Source organism: Strix uralensis, chromosome Z (genome assembly GCF_047716275.1).
Source record: "Strix uralensis isolate ZFMK-TIS-50842 chromosome Z, bStrUra1, whole genome shotgun sequence".
Taxonomy (NCBI): domain Eukaryota; kingdom Metazoa; phylum Chordata; class Aves; order Strigiformes; family Strigidae; genus Strix; species Strix uralensis.
In genome coordinates this window covers 92989101-93003292 of record NC_134012.1, presented here as the reverse complement: position 1 = coordinate 93003292, position 14192 = coordinate 92989101, and the positions used below count along the sequence as shown (strand labels likewise).

At 49.0% G+C, this 14192-nt stretch overlaps 1 protein-coding gene across 2 annotated transcripts in view; it reads right to left on the bottom strand.

Moving 5' to 3' along the window:
• Positions 1–5411: 5411 nt before the first annotated feature.
• Positions 5412–14192, bottom strand: part of NOL6 (nucleolar protein 6) — a 28346-nt gene continuing 19565 nt past the window's right edge. For both annotated transcript variants that reach the window (XM_074856185.1, XM_074856187.1), the window contains 2 exons: positions 7028–7129; positions 5412–5789 (listed from right to left, as the gene is read on the bottom strand). In XM_074856185.1, coding sequence (XP_074712286.1) covers positions 5640–5789; positions 7028–7129 — 252 coding nt within the window. In that variant the 3' untranslated portion in view covers positions 5412–5639. The remainder of the gene's footprint in view (positions 5790–7027; positions 7130–14192) is intronic.

Sequence of the window (14192 nt, the reverse complement as noted above, 5' to 3'; positions counted from 1 at the left end):
AGCAATGCAACACCCCTCATCCCTCACCCTGTGACACCACCGGCATCTCCAAGCACACGGAAGGACATGCTTACCCTGTGGCAACATCTCCAGCCCAGGACCACGGTCTTGCCCTGCATTAACACTAGCCAGGTCAGCATTCAGCAAAGCCAAGTTCGGCTACTACGTGTTTTGGCAGGGAAGAGCCAGTGAGCTACGAACTTGCAGCCCAGTGGAGCCACCACTGTAGTTTTCCTCCCAAACACTGCGATCCTCAAAGTTTTAATATGCACAGAAGCAACAGGTGATTTAGCCAAAAGGGAGAGACTCCAGCCAGTACATCAACACTGTCCCGGGCTCCTGCCATGCCCTTTGCTGGCACCTCCCTCAGCCTTTCCAGGCACATCCAGGACCAGCATGAACAGGAACGGTCTGGTCTGTCTGGTACCTTCATCAGCACAGGAGCCACCAGCACAAGGTGTGACTGTTTCCGTGCCGGCTCACAGCCAACACAAGCCTATGGCACTTTCATTAGTGACTGCAAACGAACCCTGAGGAGCAGATCCCCCCTCTCACGCTCTCTGGTGGGAAGAGGCAGCAAGTTTGCTGAACCTGGTCACAATTCTCAGCAGGAAAGCAGAGTAATGAGGAGATCCTTGATGCATGCCCAATTTGTTACTCTGCAAGAGCCCACCACAGCATCCCCAGCCACACAGCACCTCCCCACTATGCTCATGGCTGATGGTTATTTTTCTCCTATTGGTCTGGTGCAATAACTTCACGGCACTGGAGGCTGCATCTTTGCACTAGTTCATATAGTTTGAGCAACTTGCAGTTTCCTCCTGCTCCTCCAGCACAGCCCTGGCGTGCCAGTGACCAGCATTGCTTCCCCCACTGCCAAACTGCCCTTCCTTTCCCAACTCCAGCCCCTTTCCAAACCACATTTCTCACATTTTTCAATTTCCCCAGCCAACCTTTTGATTCTTCCTTCCTTGTGGTGCACCCTGCACTTGCAAAGTGCTACCCTCACCCCTTAAGCAGCATCACTCTGCCTTCCCAGGGAGACCATGAACGTCAAAAGCTGCTGCCTGCCAGAGCTGCTTCGCTACTGGCACTTCCTGAAAGCTGATGCCTTGGCTGGGGAAAATCACTTCAGGTCCAGAGCCTTTTCCTGATAACAGAAACCCCAGGAAACAAGTCATCCCCCAGCCAAGCAGCATGGCCGCTGTGGAACAGCAAACTAGGGGAGGATATGCCCTTTCTGCAGAAAAAAAACAGCCAGCCAGCTGTTTTTCCCCAGCCAGCCATGGAAATTTAGCCTAAGTGTTTTGAAAAATGACCAGTGATTGTGGGTGCCTGAGCAAAATGCTCCCTACAAGTGCCATTATTTCCAGGGGACACATGCTTCTTGCCTTCAGGGCATCAGCCTGAAGTCAAGGCAGCCACAGAGACCCCAAACCACCTCTGAAAAGATCTTGGCAGCCCTGATGAGCAAAGGCTGAACAGTTCAGTGGGCAAGAAAACCTCACCGCACTCAACCTGCTCTGATCATCCCATCATCCCAGCTGTGTTTCATTGACTTGTTTCCCCAGCTTCCTTTCATAAATCCTGCAATTGCCACTCAAAGCTATCAAGGGCACCTGGCAAGCAGGGGTCTGCTGGCAGAGGACTGGCTCCATCCATCACCCCTTCTTCTGAGCCAGCACTAGCTGCCTCTCAAAAACCACTTTTTCAGAGCGCCCTTGCAAAGCACAAGCTGACCCTTTTAGGAGAAAGCTGCGCAAAGGGTGGCTCAGGTAATGGCTCGGGAGGACACACCAGCTTTTGGAAAGGTCTGGTAGAAAGCAGATACCCCTGAGCCCTGTCTTGGCTGACCCTATCTATCCCCTAAGTGTATCAACATCGCTTCAGCCCAGCCTTGCATTTGGAAACACCTCCCTGTTTGTGGTCTCCCCCCACGCATGGGAGACTTGCTGTAAAGAGCTTCAAAGGATCTTCAAAGGTGGCTTTGCAAAATCAACACGGTAGCAGTGGCAACACGTCAGAGCCCATCGCTATCGTCTCAGCTTCGGCACTTGCCTCCTTCTCCCCTCGTCCCACCTCTTGCAACATGACAAGGCATGGGCTCTCCAGGGCAGCTCTTTGTTTGTACACCTCATGTTTATGGACAGGACCACAGCTAAGCAAACACCTGCAAGCAAGCGAGTGCCCACTCACTGCTCTGGAAGTGGAAATCCAGCACAGGTTGTCAAACAAGCGTGCTCTGAATAAGCCAGGCCCTACCCTAACTTTCACAATAGAAATTAGTCACAGCACACCAACAAGAGCAGTAAATTAGGTAACAGGAGATAAAGTTGCAATGGAGACCTCACTTGTCCTCTCTTATGGACCTGAGACACCCCTTTCCTTTGGAACCTGCCTTTCCAGACCCCTTAGAGGCACATGCACCCCCTGCTCCTGTGGCAGAGGTACTTTGCATTTTGCTTTAGATACCAACGGTTGCTTAAGAAGTGAGATAGCACAAACACTTAGTCCCTAAGAGCATCCCCAGGTGTTCCAGCTAAATTTCAAGGTGGTTTTGTCCACACAAATCAGCCACAGGGGTCTGACTTTAGCAGACAATGAAACATGACCTAGAACATTTGCAATGTTTGACCATACAAACAAGGGCTCTGGAATTGCTCAGAGGTAAATAGTTGGATACTGGGGAGTCTGGGGCATTGAGGAGTTAAGCTTCCTCTGAACGAGGCAGTAGCCCGTGGGTCAAGATGAGGAACACTGCGAGCACAGCTGGGATAATGTGTTACTTGGGGTAACTTTTGCTGACACAAATTTATCCCCTCCAGGTGATGTAAGCTGCGTTAGCAGTGGTCAGTTTTGCCAGTCTTAAGTGAACTTATTTCAAGGCCTTTGCTGAGATACCAGTATCTGTCACCAAAACTGACCTTTACACCAGTAAACATCTGCAGCCCAGGCCTGACCTCAGCTCACATCTGGCTGCTGAGCACAGTGGCATTACCCTGTGAAACACTAGCAGGTTGGTACTTGTACAAGGGTTTGGTTTACAACCAAGTTTGTTTATCATCAGTCAACTTGGCATCGTTATTCTTGCAGAAGGCTAGCCTGGACACTTCCTGGCCCTTTGCTGCACGCTGCAAACAGTGGCGTTTTACCCAAGGATGCAGGAGCAGAGAGGGGATCCAATATAGGGTAGCTTGAAGCTACATGTAATTTTATGCCTTTTTAAGGGCAAAAGGAAAAGGAGTAACACGATACCTGACAGCTTAACAGAAGCAGATAAAAGCAGAGGTGCTGCAGGGCTACCACTGCAGGGTACATCCTTCACGTACCCCATGAACTACCCCACTGCAGGAGCTGGGCTGGGGAGGACAGAGCAGGGGGGATTATGGCACTACACAGCTGCAAAAGCAGAGACCACCTCTCCATAAATATTGCCAGGCAGGGAAGAAGCTGGCGAGGGGCTGCATCCTGTGACAGCCCCGGGGAAGGGGAAGCAGGACCTTCCCATCCATCTGGTGCAGTGGTGGGGCTGGAGGAGCTCTGCTCCCCTGCAAGCTAATGTAGGCTTCAGCACACGCCTCTACCCTAGGGAAAAGCACAGATACATGCAGGGAGGAGAGCACCCCGGCCCAAAACCATTTACATCCACGACATACAGCAAGGGGAAAAGAGAGGGCAAGATGGGGCACGGAGGGCACAAGCAGAGCTCTGGCACAAGCAACCAGTGAAGTAACTCAAGTGCTGTCCAACAGTTGTGTTGGCAGATTTACAGGATCCCAATGTCAAACTGCACATTCGGAGCGAAGGCAGGCAGGCACAAAGAGCAGGAACAATCTGACTACCAAGGAAAATTACAGCCATGGCTGAAGGCAGATTGGGCAATTCCAACATCTAGAGGATGATAAAACAGAACAAAGCGAGGCTTAAAAACTAATCCCTAATTAACCACTTCTGAAACCTGCTGAAATCACTGCCTGCATCTTGTTTGCTAATGGACTTGTCAGCAGCTTCTTAGGCTGCAATGGTCACGGTAGCAACAGAAAGTACTGCTTTGTTCAGTATCTGTTTTGCCCTCTAAGTGCTTTTAATGCTTTCAGTTTAGGTGTACTCAAAAAGCTCTTGCAAGCAAAGGATCAGCAAATGATTTTACCTACAGCCTCCCTCAGGGAAGAGAGACAAATGTTTCCCTTATGATTTTAATATAGCAGAGATATCCCAAAACCAGGGACACTGCATACATACACCTACCCTGTAGGACACACTGTGCCTCCAAACACTGGATCAATAGGCACCAGGTAGACAGCATCAGCACAGTGCTCCATCTCTGCCACAGCCCACTTTCAAATGCTGCAGAGAGAACATTTGAAAACAAGTTGTAAATCTCCTCCACAAACCCTCAGACCCACTTCCAGCACCTGGAGAGGTCAGTAGGTCTTAAAGCAACAGATTTAACATCCTATCCAAAATGCTCCTTACCAAGCAAAAACTGTCTACAGTTATCAAAACTGTCTGAACATTCACTTGCCTCTCCAAGCTCGATCTAATTTTGGTTTCTGCAATATCTGCTGTCATGGAGTCTGTTTCCTTTACTCCGCACATGATTCACCCATGCTTTGCTGTTGGAGCACGAGTGCTACCTCCATCAGAAGAGGGGATGGGACTAGTGCATTCCCTCCCTCTTCTTTCTCCATCAGGAGTCCCCACGATCATTTCACACAGATAAATAATCCAACACTCCTGTTCAGACTAGGGTCACCTAGAGCAGGCTGCCCAGGACAATGTCCAGTTGGGTTTTGAGTATCTCCAAGGATGGAGACTCCTCCACCTCCCTGGACAACCTGTGCCAGTGTTTAACCGCCCTCATAGTAAAAAAAGTGTTTCAAGTAGAATTTCCTGCATTTCAATTGACGCCTCTCATCCTGTCATTTTGGCTTACAATCCCACCATTGGGCCCCACTGAGAAGAGCCTGGTTCCACGTTCTCTACTCCCCCATCAGGTATTTAAACACATTGGTAAGATGCCCTTGAGCCTTCTCTTCTCCAGGCTGAACAAGCCCAGCTCTTACACCCTCTCCTTGTAGGACAACAGCTTCAACCCTTTTATTATCTTCATTGCCCTTCACTGGGCCCACTTCAGTGTCCATGTCTTTCTGTTACTGGGGAGCCCAGTGTTGGACACAGCATGCCAGATGTGTCTCACCAGGCCTGAGTAGAGGGGAATAACCTGTCATTTTTGAAAGGCTCAGTGTTTCTTTAGTTTTGCTAACCACTAGAATAACAGCAGCTGCTATGAACTCTCTACTGAACAAGGAAACTGCCTTCCCAACGCACACCTCAGCCAGAATTTTCAGTACTTGACATTTTCATGTGAACACAGCTTTGTTTCCTACAAGGAAAAGGAACACTTTCAAAAACTTTATCCCATCTTTATATTTTCTTCAAAATAAAAAGGCATTTGTATTCTTGAAAACCATAACAGTTCCCATTGCTTTTCCGAACAAGGCATATAAATAGAGTAAAACACAGCTTTTCGATTTAAAAAGCCAAAAAGCCTTTCCTAGGACTGATTTACAAAAAGGAACAGTCCCAGAGTGAACAATCTGCTTCAGGACAGGTCCCTCTGACACCTCTCAGTGGCATCAGATAGTCCATTTCTCTGTCCGAGCTTCCACACTTTTCACCAGGCCTTCTCCCAAAACCTCGAAGTCCTCCAGAATTGCCTCCACATTGGGAACACAGACCAGCTCACTGTTCAGAGTTGTCACCATCCTTCCTTTCATGTTGGAGACCTGCAAGACACACACAAATACAGTGCAAATGGAAGCATCTGCTCAGAGCTGCTTTGCAACCTCTGCAAGCCCCAAATAAGAGAAGTAGTTTGCTCTCCTGCCTTGTCACATCCAAGCCCTGCCACACCACTACACCTAATTTTCTAAGCTTCACTTCTCAACACCATCACTGCTCATTATTAGAGCTAACAAAGTGCAACAGTGGCCCTTTCAGCCCCTTTTGGGATTTACCCTGGAGTCCAAAGACCACAAGGGAGGGACAGAAATAATGGCCAGGGGCATGGCGGAGATGGGAAGGGCGTGCAGGTGCATGGTGGAGCCTCTGAAACTAGAGCAGATGGGGTATGCAAAAGGGACCACACCATAATGCTGAGTAAGAGCTGCCTGGGCTCTGCTCTGCAATTTGGTGGGTGTCAAGACCTCGAGTAGGAAGAGATCCTTTTGTTCCAGAGGAACAAAAAAGCTCTTATGTTTAATCAAACCACACTCAGCTCAGATGCAAGCATCTCCTCCTCCTGTTTCACCACTGAATAACTGGGTTTCACAATGGGAACTAGGCTGAATGGCCAATGCCCCCTGGCCATGAAGAGAGGGGAGATAAATCACCCAGAGGCTGACAGCAGAAGAGCCTGGGCTGCCAACTCTGAGCCATGAGTCACTGGTTTCTTTGCGTCTTTCCTTCATAGAAAGCAGCATGAATCACTCCAGCGTGCCTCACACCTAGCTTAACCACCTGCTGGAGTTTGCCAACCCACACAGTGTAGCTGGAAAATGTCTCCATATATTGATAGGACTTAGGCACTATGAACTTAGGCTTGCCACCCCACCTTCTTGCGGTTAAGGTATTTCTGAGGAAGGTGCCCAAAGCCACAAGAATGGGACAGCCTGTTGCACACATCAAACGTCTTTGGCAAACAAGGCATTGTCCATTTTTCAGGAAGGGACTAAAGAAGAGCACCTGGGACAGAGAGCTCTATTCTAACCCATGATCATGGTGCTGGGGCTTGTCCAGGGACACACGTTCCCTTCTCAGCTCTGCTGATGACTGGGGGCACTGTGGCCATAGCCCTGTCTTGGTTTCACCCTTTCTAAGAAGGGACAGAAGTATGAGCTCCACTTCTCAAAGGGCTTTGGGGCTGGTGAGAATTAGACAAAGCAATTACAATGCAGAAAAAAAACCCTCCAAGCTTTCAGGGTACAAAGGTAACATGAAACTTAAAGTAGAGTCAAAAACTCACCTTAAAAGGCTGAGGCTGAAAGCTCAAAGGTTTCCACAAAACTGCAATCACTTCCCCACCATGCTTGTCATAGAAGAACAAGGCAAGATCGCTGAAGGCGTCCTGGGTAGAAAACAGAAGTTGTGCCACACATCCCAGAGCCAGAGCCCATCCCAGAGCCATGATTCAGTCTCCTTACACAGGGACACACAGTAGCTCCACACTAGCCTGGACTTCCAGCAGATTCCCAGCACAGAAAGCAACTGGCAGCCCATGGACAAGTCCTAGGTGCCTCCTGCTGCTTCTTTTCCCCCAGCCTTGATGGATACAGGGCACTGCCTCCAAGTTCTGCATGCAGACCTCATTGCTGACTATCTCTTGCTGCCCCAGAGAGCAGAAATATGATTCACCACCTCCCACAGACCTGCAAGAGCACCCAGAAAGCAGCATCCAGCTTTAGGACACTGAACCCCTTAGGTGACAACCACTGAGTGTTCCTCACTGTAGTCTCCCATCAACTTGATCTGGCACTACCAAGCTGTCCTATCCCAGCATCCAACAGCGACGTCCGAGATTTCACAGTGCATCAGATGGCAAGAGGTTGGCCCTACCCAGCAGGCAATCCTGCCACAATATATTTCACTACCTATGGCAGCAAAGACAAACCACAGTCAAGGACCTTTTGCTGGAGGCCTGCATCTTGAGCTCTGCAATCTGTGCCAACAAGGTATCAAAAAACTCCTTCTTCCCCCAGGATAAACTCCATGCATTATGTCAGCATGCAGCATCCCAAAAGGAAACATAACAGCAGAAATTTTAAGTAACACGAAGTCCTGTGAGGTGCAAAGAGACAAAATGCTCAATGGAGGCACTGCAGGAACCTGCCCTCCTTGCCCCTGTGTCAATGAGCAGCTCCTTTGGTGGTGCTGAGCAGTAGAGCTCAAAAAGAGATCTTGCATAAAGAGATGACTAAAGTCCACAGTCTGGTTTCCCCCAAGCCCACGCAAGCTGGATTCCCAGCGCTGCAAGGAGGCAAGGGGTGAGCACTGCAGCAGAAATAAAGAATGCTGTGTGCAACCAACTTTTTGAACCCTGAAGTCTGGCCCTACAGCTCAGCACCCAACACGCTGGTACCTAAAGATATGCACTCTGAGTGCAGCTGACCAAGACAGCCAAGAAACTGCTCCCTGACACTTGTTCATCTCAGTGGAGATTAACAACAGGCAATGGCACATGTTTACCCGGCCAAGCAAACAGCCCCCACATGACACATGGCCTCACTGGCTTTAGAGCAACTTACTGCAAGAAACACAGACCCTCTACTCCCTCGTCAGCCTTCTCCCCCCTCCCCTTAGTTACCCCAGCTGCAACTTTGCCAGGGTCTTACAAAGAGAGGTCTCTGCTGCCACCATTGTATAATGAGGTTTTCACGGGGATGGGCGTGAAAAAAGATCAACATCAAAGGCAAGCTTGGAAGGGGTCATATACAGACATACCAGGATTACAGTAGGAGGATGAAAAAGGTGGACTGGGTTGGTATTACCCATGATCCCAAGGGGTGGAGTGGCATTTTAAGAGTAAAGACCTGATAAGCAGGAAGGGGTGGTGGTGTCTGCAACCTTCAGAGCCAGATTTATGAGTTCGGACTTGACCTATCACAAACAAAGGGTAACACAATTAGGCCATCAAGCTGGGAAGATCCTAAGACCTGCCAGCTCATCCCACTTCATGGGATCTTCACAGGGGCAAGGCTGGTCAAGGCATTATCTCACCAAACTGGCTAGGAAAACCACTGTCTAAAAATACATTGAGAAAGAGGCAACCTGCCCTGGCATTTCTCTGTTGAGAACGATGGGTTGCACTCAGAGCCCAGTCAACAGAGAAGACTTCTCCTTTTGCCAAAAGGCAAACAGCAGGAGAGGGGGAAAGCTCAAAGGGCAAGAAAGCTCAGGGCACGCTGACTGCCAATGTGCCACTTTCCAAACCAAAGGGGAGCAGAGCATGTGAGAACCTGAAAAAACTCTGCTACTCTACAGGGCAAGGTCTTGAGTGCCACACGATGCTCCCTACGAGAAAGGTACTTTTTACAGGCATGTCTTGCTGGACAGGAGCCAGGAGCATTTGCAGGAAAGGAGCCCTCCCAGACTCACCTCATTTCCCAATAAAACCACTGTTCAGCCTGATACCCAGCACCTTTTTTCCAGACAGCAGGGAGCAGAGGGCAGATATTAAAAGGATGGCATCCAGTTCAAAATCCCCACAAAGGGCAACCTTCTGCACTTGTGTATTAGCCACCGCACTTCTGTTTGTACAGAGGGCTTGGGCAGTAAAGACAAACAGGGTTTGCCTCCCTTTCCACATCCCGTGCTCCATGATCAGTGCCGCTGGGCTTGCCTGAGCCTGCAAACACCACCTTCAAGTGCAAGTTTAAGAGAAAAGGGAGAAAAGGCAGGGAGTGCATTTGAAGCCCTACTCCTCAAGCTGCTCTTATCTTTGGTTGCAATTCAGCTTTAAAGGCCCAGGGAAATCCCCCATGCTCAGGAGGATCCTTGCCATCAGCAAAACCTACAGCTGGTTCCCATCTCACAGGGGCACAGGGGACCTGCAAGCTCGGGGCTGTGACTCAGATGAGCTTAATAGTCTGGGGAAGGGGTACACGGCACCTGGAAGAAGATTAGCTCAAGGTCTGTAAGGAGCCATCTGCGTTGTTCAAATGATAGGATGGAGAACAGTGGTGAGTAAAACAATACCCTGATCTAAAAATGGGATTACTGGATTAAGCAGCTCAGGCTGAAGCATGGATTTTGCAATGACATAAGCGCTCATCACTAGTTAAGCAACTACATTATTGTTGTTTAGGGGTGGGGTTTTTTGACTTAACCATTTTTCCACCCATTTTTTCCATGCTCCTACTTACACCCAGAGATCAGGCCCATTGCAACACAGCTGCTGGAAAAAGAGGAGCTGTTTCGGGAGGTCTCTGCACCCAAAATGTGCCTAGCAGCTCTTCCTCATGCAGTTCAAGTGGCAAATGCATCAACCAACATTAGTTCAGTGCTTAGAACATTTTAAGTGCTCTCAGCAAGGAACCTACCAGTATAAAACCCTATTAAAGCTACTTACTTCCAATAAATTACTGCATCTGTGGTTAACACTTTAAGGTCCCTGTCATCCTACTTGACCTGCCCTGTTGCTCACAGGTTACGTGACACAGACAGAGCCTTCCCCCATGCCCAAACTGAGCAACAAGCACTGTCGAGAAAACCAGGCTGCAGTTACTCCTCTGTCAGAGAGGTTTTAAAAGACACAAGAAACCTGGGCATTAGGTTTGGGATTCAGCTGATAAAAGCCATTTCAAACTACTCAAATTTTTCCACTTCCGACTCCCTCATCGGAGCCACATGTGCATCCTTGTCCCAAGAGTTTGGGGCAGCAGCAAAGAAGTATGGCAAAGAAAAAAGCTACCCATGTTCTCCTGGCTCCGTTAGCAAACATGCCTTGTCCATCAATCCACCAAACCATCTGAGATTAAAGTCTTCCATCACTTCCTATGGGACAAATCCTACAGGACCTCTGGGAAGGTATTACCAACAGAAGAAATGCAGCCACAAGTACCCTGTCAGCTCACCCAAGGAGCACATCAGGCTGATGCCTCGCTAAGCACACACGTGCCCATATGTGTACACACACATGGGCATCCACCCCCAACCCTGGGCACTATGCTAAGGGTCACATAGCTGCTCTGCAGCTGTAAGAGCGGGTAATTTCCTGCCACCTCTGCCCCTCTGAAGGGGTAGAACCAGACAGGAAGGTTTTCTCCATGCTACACAAGCCCACAGTTTTTTCAGTTTGTCAATGCCCATCTGGAGTCACCACAGGAGTCAGCCCTGTCAGTCAGAACAGGAAGGGAGCAGTCTGCCTGAAAAGATTTCACCAGTTCAAGCTACATCCCGTAACCACAGCTTATAAATTGTAAAAGACTAAGAATTTTTAGTATCATTAATTCCTTCCTAACATGCAGTAGCAAGATACACATTCCTACACCATGGGAGGAAGAAAGGAAAGGGCTGAAAGTCTTCCAGATAGGTCTTGTCTGAAGGTGCAAGAAATGTAAAACATTGCTTTAGAGGGAAGGATGTTTACACTAAAGCAAGAAACATCATCCTGCTCAAGATGGGCAGCTCCTCTGTCACGAGCTCTTCCACAGGCATGTGCAGCCAGAGAAAACTAAATCTCAGTGAAAGAGAGCACTTCACATCCAGTGACCTAGTGAGACCAAAGACCCAGTAAGAAATATTAGGTCTTTTAACAGCCATTATAGACATGCTGATGGACATGGCACAGACAGCTTCATCTGGTTTTCCCCACCATGAGAGAACAGCTCTGGACCTCAGGGAGATGACCAGAACCTCTGGGCTTCGTGAGCTCCTGAATGTGTGCAGACAGGCACAACAAGCGTATCAAGTCCTGTGTCTTCTGGATCGTCTCCCAAGTCCAGAGGACAGCCAAGCAACCCTGGAGCAAAAGCTGTACTGACCAAGCCTTCCCACATCATGCTGCCAGCAAACGGCTGGGGGTGGCTCAACCGCCACCACAACACAGACCAGCAGTCACAATGGAGATCCAGTGGGAACCTTGTTTGAGATACTTAAAACTTAATTTAGGCTTGCTGGAGAATCCCTGCCAGGGCACAACCCAGGGTTTGCTTGCTGAGGTACTTGGGACTGTCAGGGAGGCTGCTGATGGGCTGAAGCTCCAGGGAAGCCCTCTCTGCATGGCGTCTGGTACCTGCTTTCCCTCAAAAGCATGTGTCTGCAAAGCTTTCTCATCTGGACAGACTCCCAGAACAGGCCTTTTCTATCAGATCTGTCCTGGAATTGAAGAATTTGCTGTCTGAAATCCACAACCAGCCTTTCATCTCTACCCAGAGCCTCCCAGGCACCAGAGCAACTCAATCAGACCAGCTCCTGCAGCACATCTCCTTGGAGCAGGAGAAATTAAAGCAGTCAGGACTCAACACCTCCCCTCCTTTCATTTTCTCCTCTGATTAGGCTTCTTGGGGAAGGCATACATCAATCCTTCGGCTCCAGAGTACTCCTGCTTTGCTAACCCCTTTGATCTGAGAAGAACAGGGACCTCTCAGAAGCAAACAGGTTGGACAAGAGAAAAGTGGGTCTCCTGGTTACTGGGCCAAGGACACTGGGGAAGATGCTACTTCCTGTCCCTGTCAACTCAATCAGTATGTCCAGGCATTTAAATCCCTTTTTCACATGGGAAGCTCAGAAAAGGGCCAGTGTTTCTTTTCTACCCCCAGAAGAGAACAAAATCTCACAGTATTGCTGCGTGGCAGATGTCTTCCTTTGTTCCTATAATCCCACCATGGCTGCACTGTCAGCCTCAGCTACGACCCTGTTGCTCAATTCTGTCGTTTGTGCTGTTAAGGGAGAGCAAATTACTCTTGAGTCAAAGCCAGTCAGTCCTGCGTCCAAGCGCCTTCTCATCCAAAATATATCCTAAAGATTCACTGCTGTCACCACACTCTTTTCCGGCACCAACTTCTTGCTGCGTTTGGATCACCCCTGGGGCTCCCAGACTGACGGATGAGGAGGTGAATGCCACTTAAAGCAACAAAAGCCAGGGGAGGAAAAATACAAGGGTGTTAGAGAGGCTACCAACCAAAGCTAGGTCAACGCACGAAGCTGATGCAAAGGTCTTGCCTTTAGGCAAGAATATTGGTACATAGAGACACGAAGCCAGATGATTTCTGGTGGAGTAGTTTCTACTGACAGCTCAGCATCGCCTGCTTGCTAGTGACCCTGCAGTGAGTGCAAAGTCAGCTTTTGAGGCCTTCCAACACGGATGGACATGGCTAAGTTATCTGAGAGCAGGTGCAGCATCACCTCTGTGATGCTTCCAGGAGAAGAAACACCTGTTTGCCTAGAAGGAGATATTCATCAGTGCCTTCAGGTCTGCCTGCTACTGATCTGGAAGCTACAAGAGACAAGTGAACTGGTAGTACAAGATACCTCCAATAGGACAGCCACAAGGGAACGCAGCCATACCTACCTCAGAGCCTTCAAGAGGAGGAAAAGCCCTCCAGACAGAAATGCCAGAGCAGATTTCAGGCTCACTATCCCATAGCTCACTCTTCAGAGAAAGCTGTGACCAGTTCCTACTCTGTTCCCTCTTAAGCATTCTCAGGTCAAAGAACAGGAAACACCAAATGATCCCAACACTGCTTTCAATGAGGCAGCATGATCTCTGCTCATATCCATTCTTCTTCTTCGGGATGTTATGACCACCTGTAATCTGTAACCCAGCCAAACCCTATTTCAAGTCTGTGTGTCTCTGTATTAGAGGAAACAGGCAGTAAAAATTTAGACAGCTTGGAAGTCACTATTGACTGGACCAATTAAGTCATAATTGCTTAAAGGATAATGAAAACTGCTTTCCAGGGAAGTCTCTCCTGCACCTTTCACTTCTGGAGCCATTTGCTGACACCAAGTTGACTAGAAGCACAAAAACATCCTATAAAGTGCAACACACCCTGCGAGTTTCCTGACTGACTGCCTCAATATATAGCCAGATTTGCTGCAAGCAGTTAAGAGCCTCTCTAAGGAGCCAGCTCTCCTGATAGGCTCGTCCAGTAGTCTCCAGTACTTCTTCGAGCTAGAAGTCAGCTTCCTGCCAGGTCTCCATGAGGATTGCCTAGCCCTGACCCCTTCAGAGACACAGAGGCTCTGGTCCCATGCATACAGACACCTCCAGCACCTTGGTGGCAGCTGTAAAACACTCTGTTCAGCTTTAACCCCCACTTCCAGCATGGGGTGGAGAAGGATTTCAGGCTTAAGAAACGCCATTTCCTACCCATATCTATGCCTCTGGTTGAGGTTTCATGGCAGCAGGTCAAATCCTCACCATTTAGGGAATAAAAAGAGAGGGGCTGGTCTTGATACTCATCCTCAGATGGAAAGACACCAGGAAAGAGAGTGAAATAGAGAACATCTCCCCGTCGCTATGCTTCCTGCTCCCTTTTAAGTCTTGTGAAGGGTGCTTCTCTCCTTCCTTCTTGCATATCCCGGACCACAAGAAATCCCCCAGTGCTCTCTACAATGTGTCTGCAGGACCTCCAGCTTCTCAACCACCTTCCTTCTCAAAGACAGGAGAGCACTGGGCACCTCCTCTC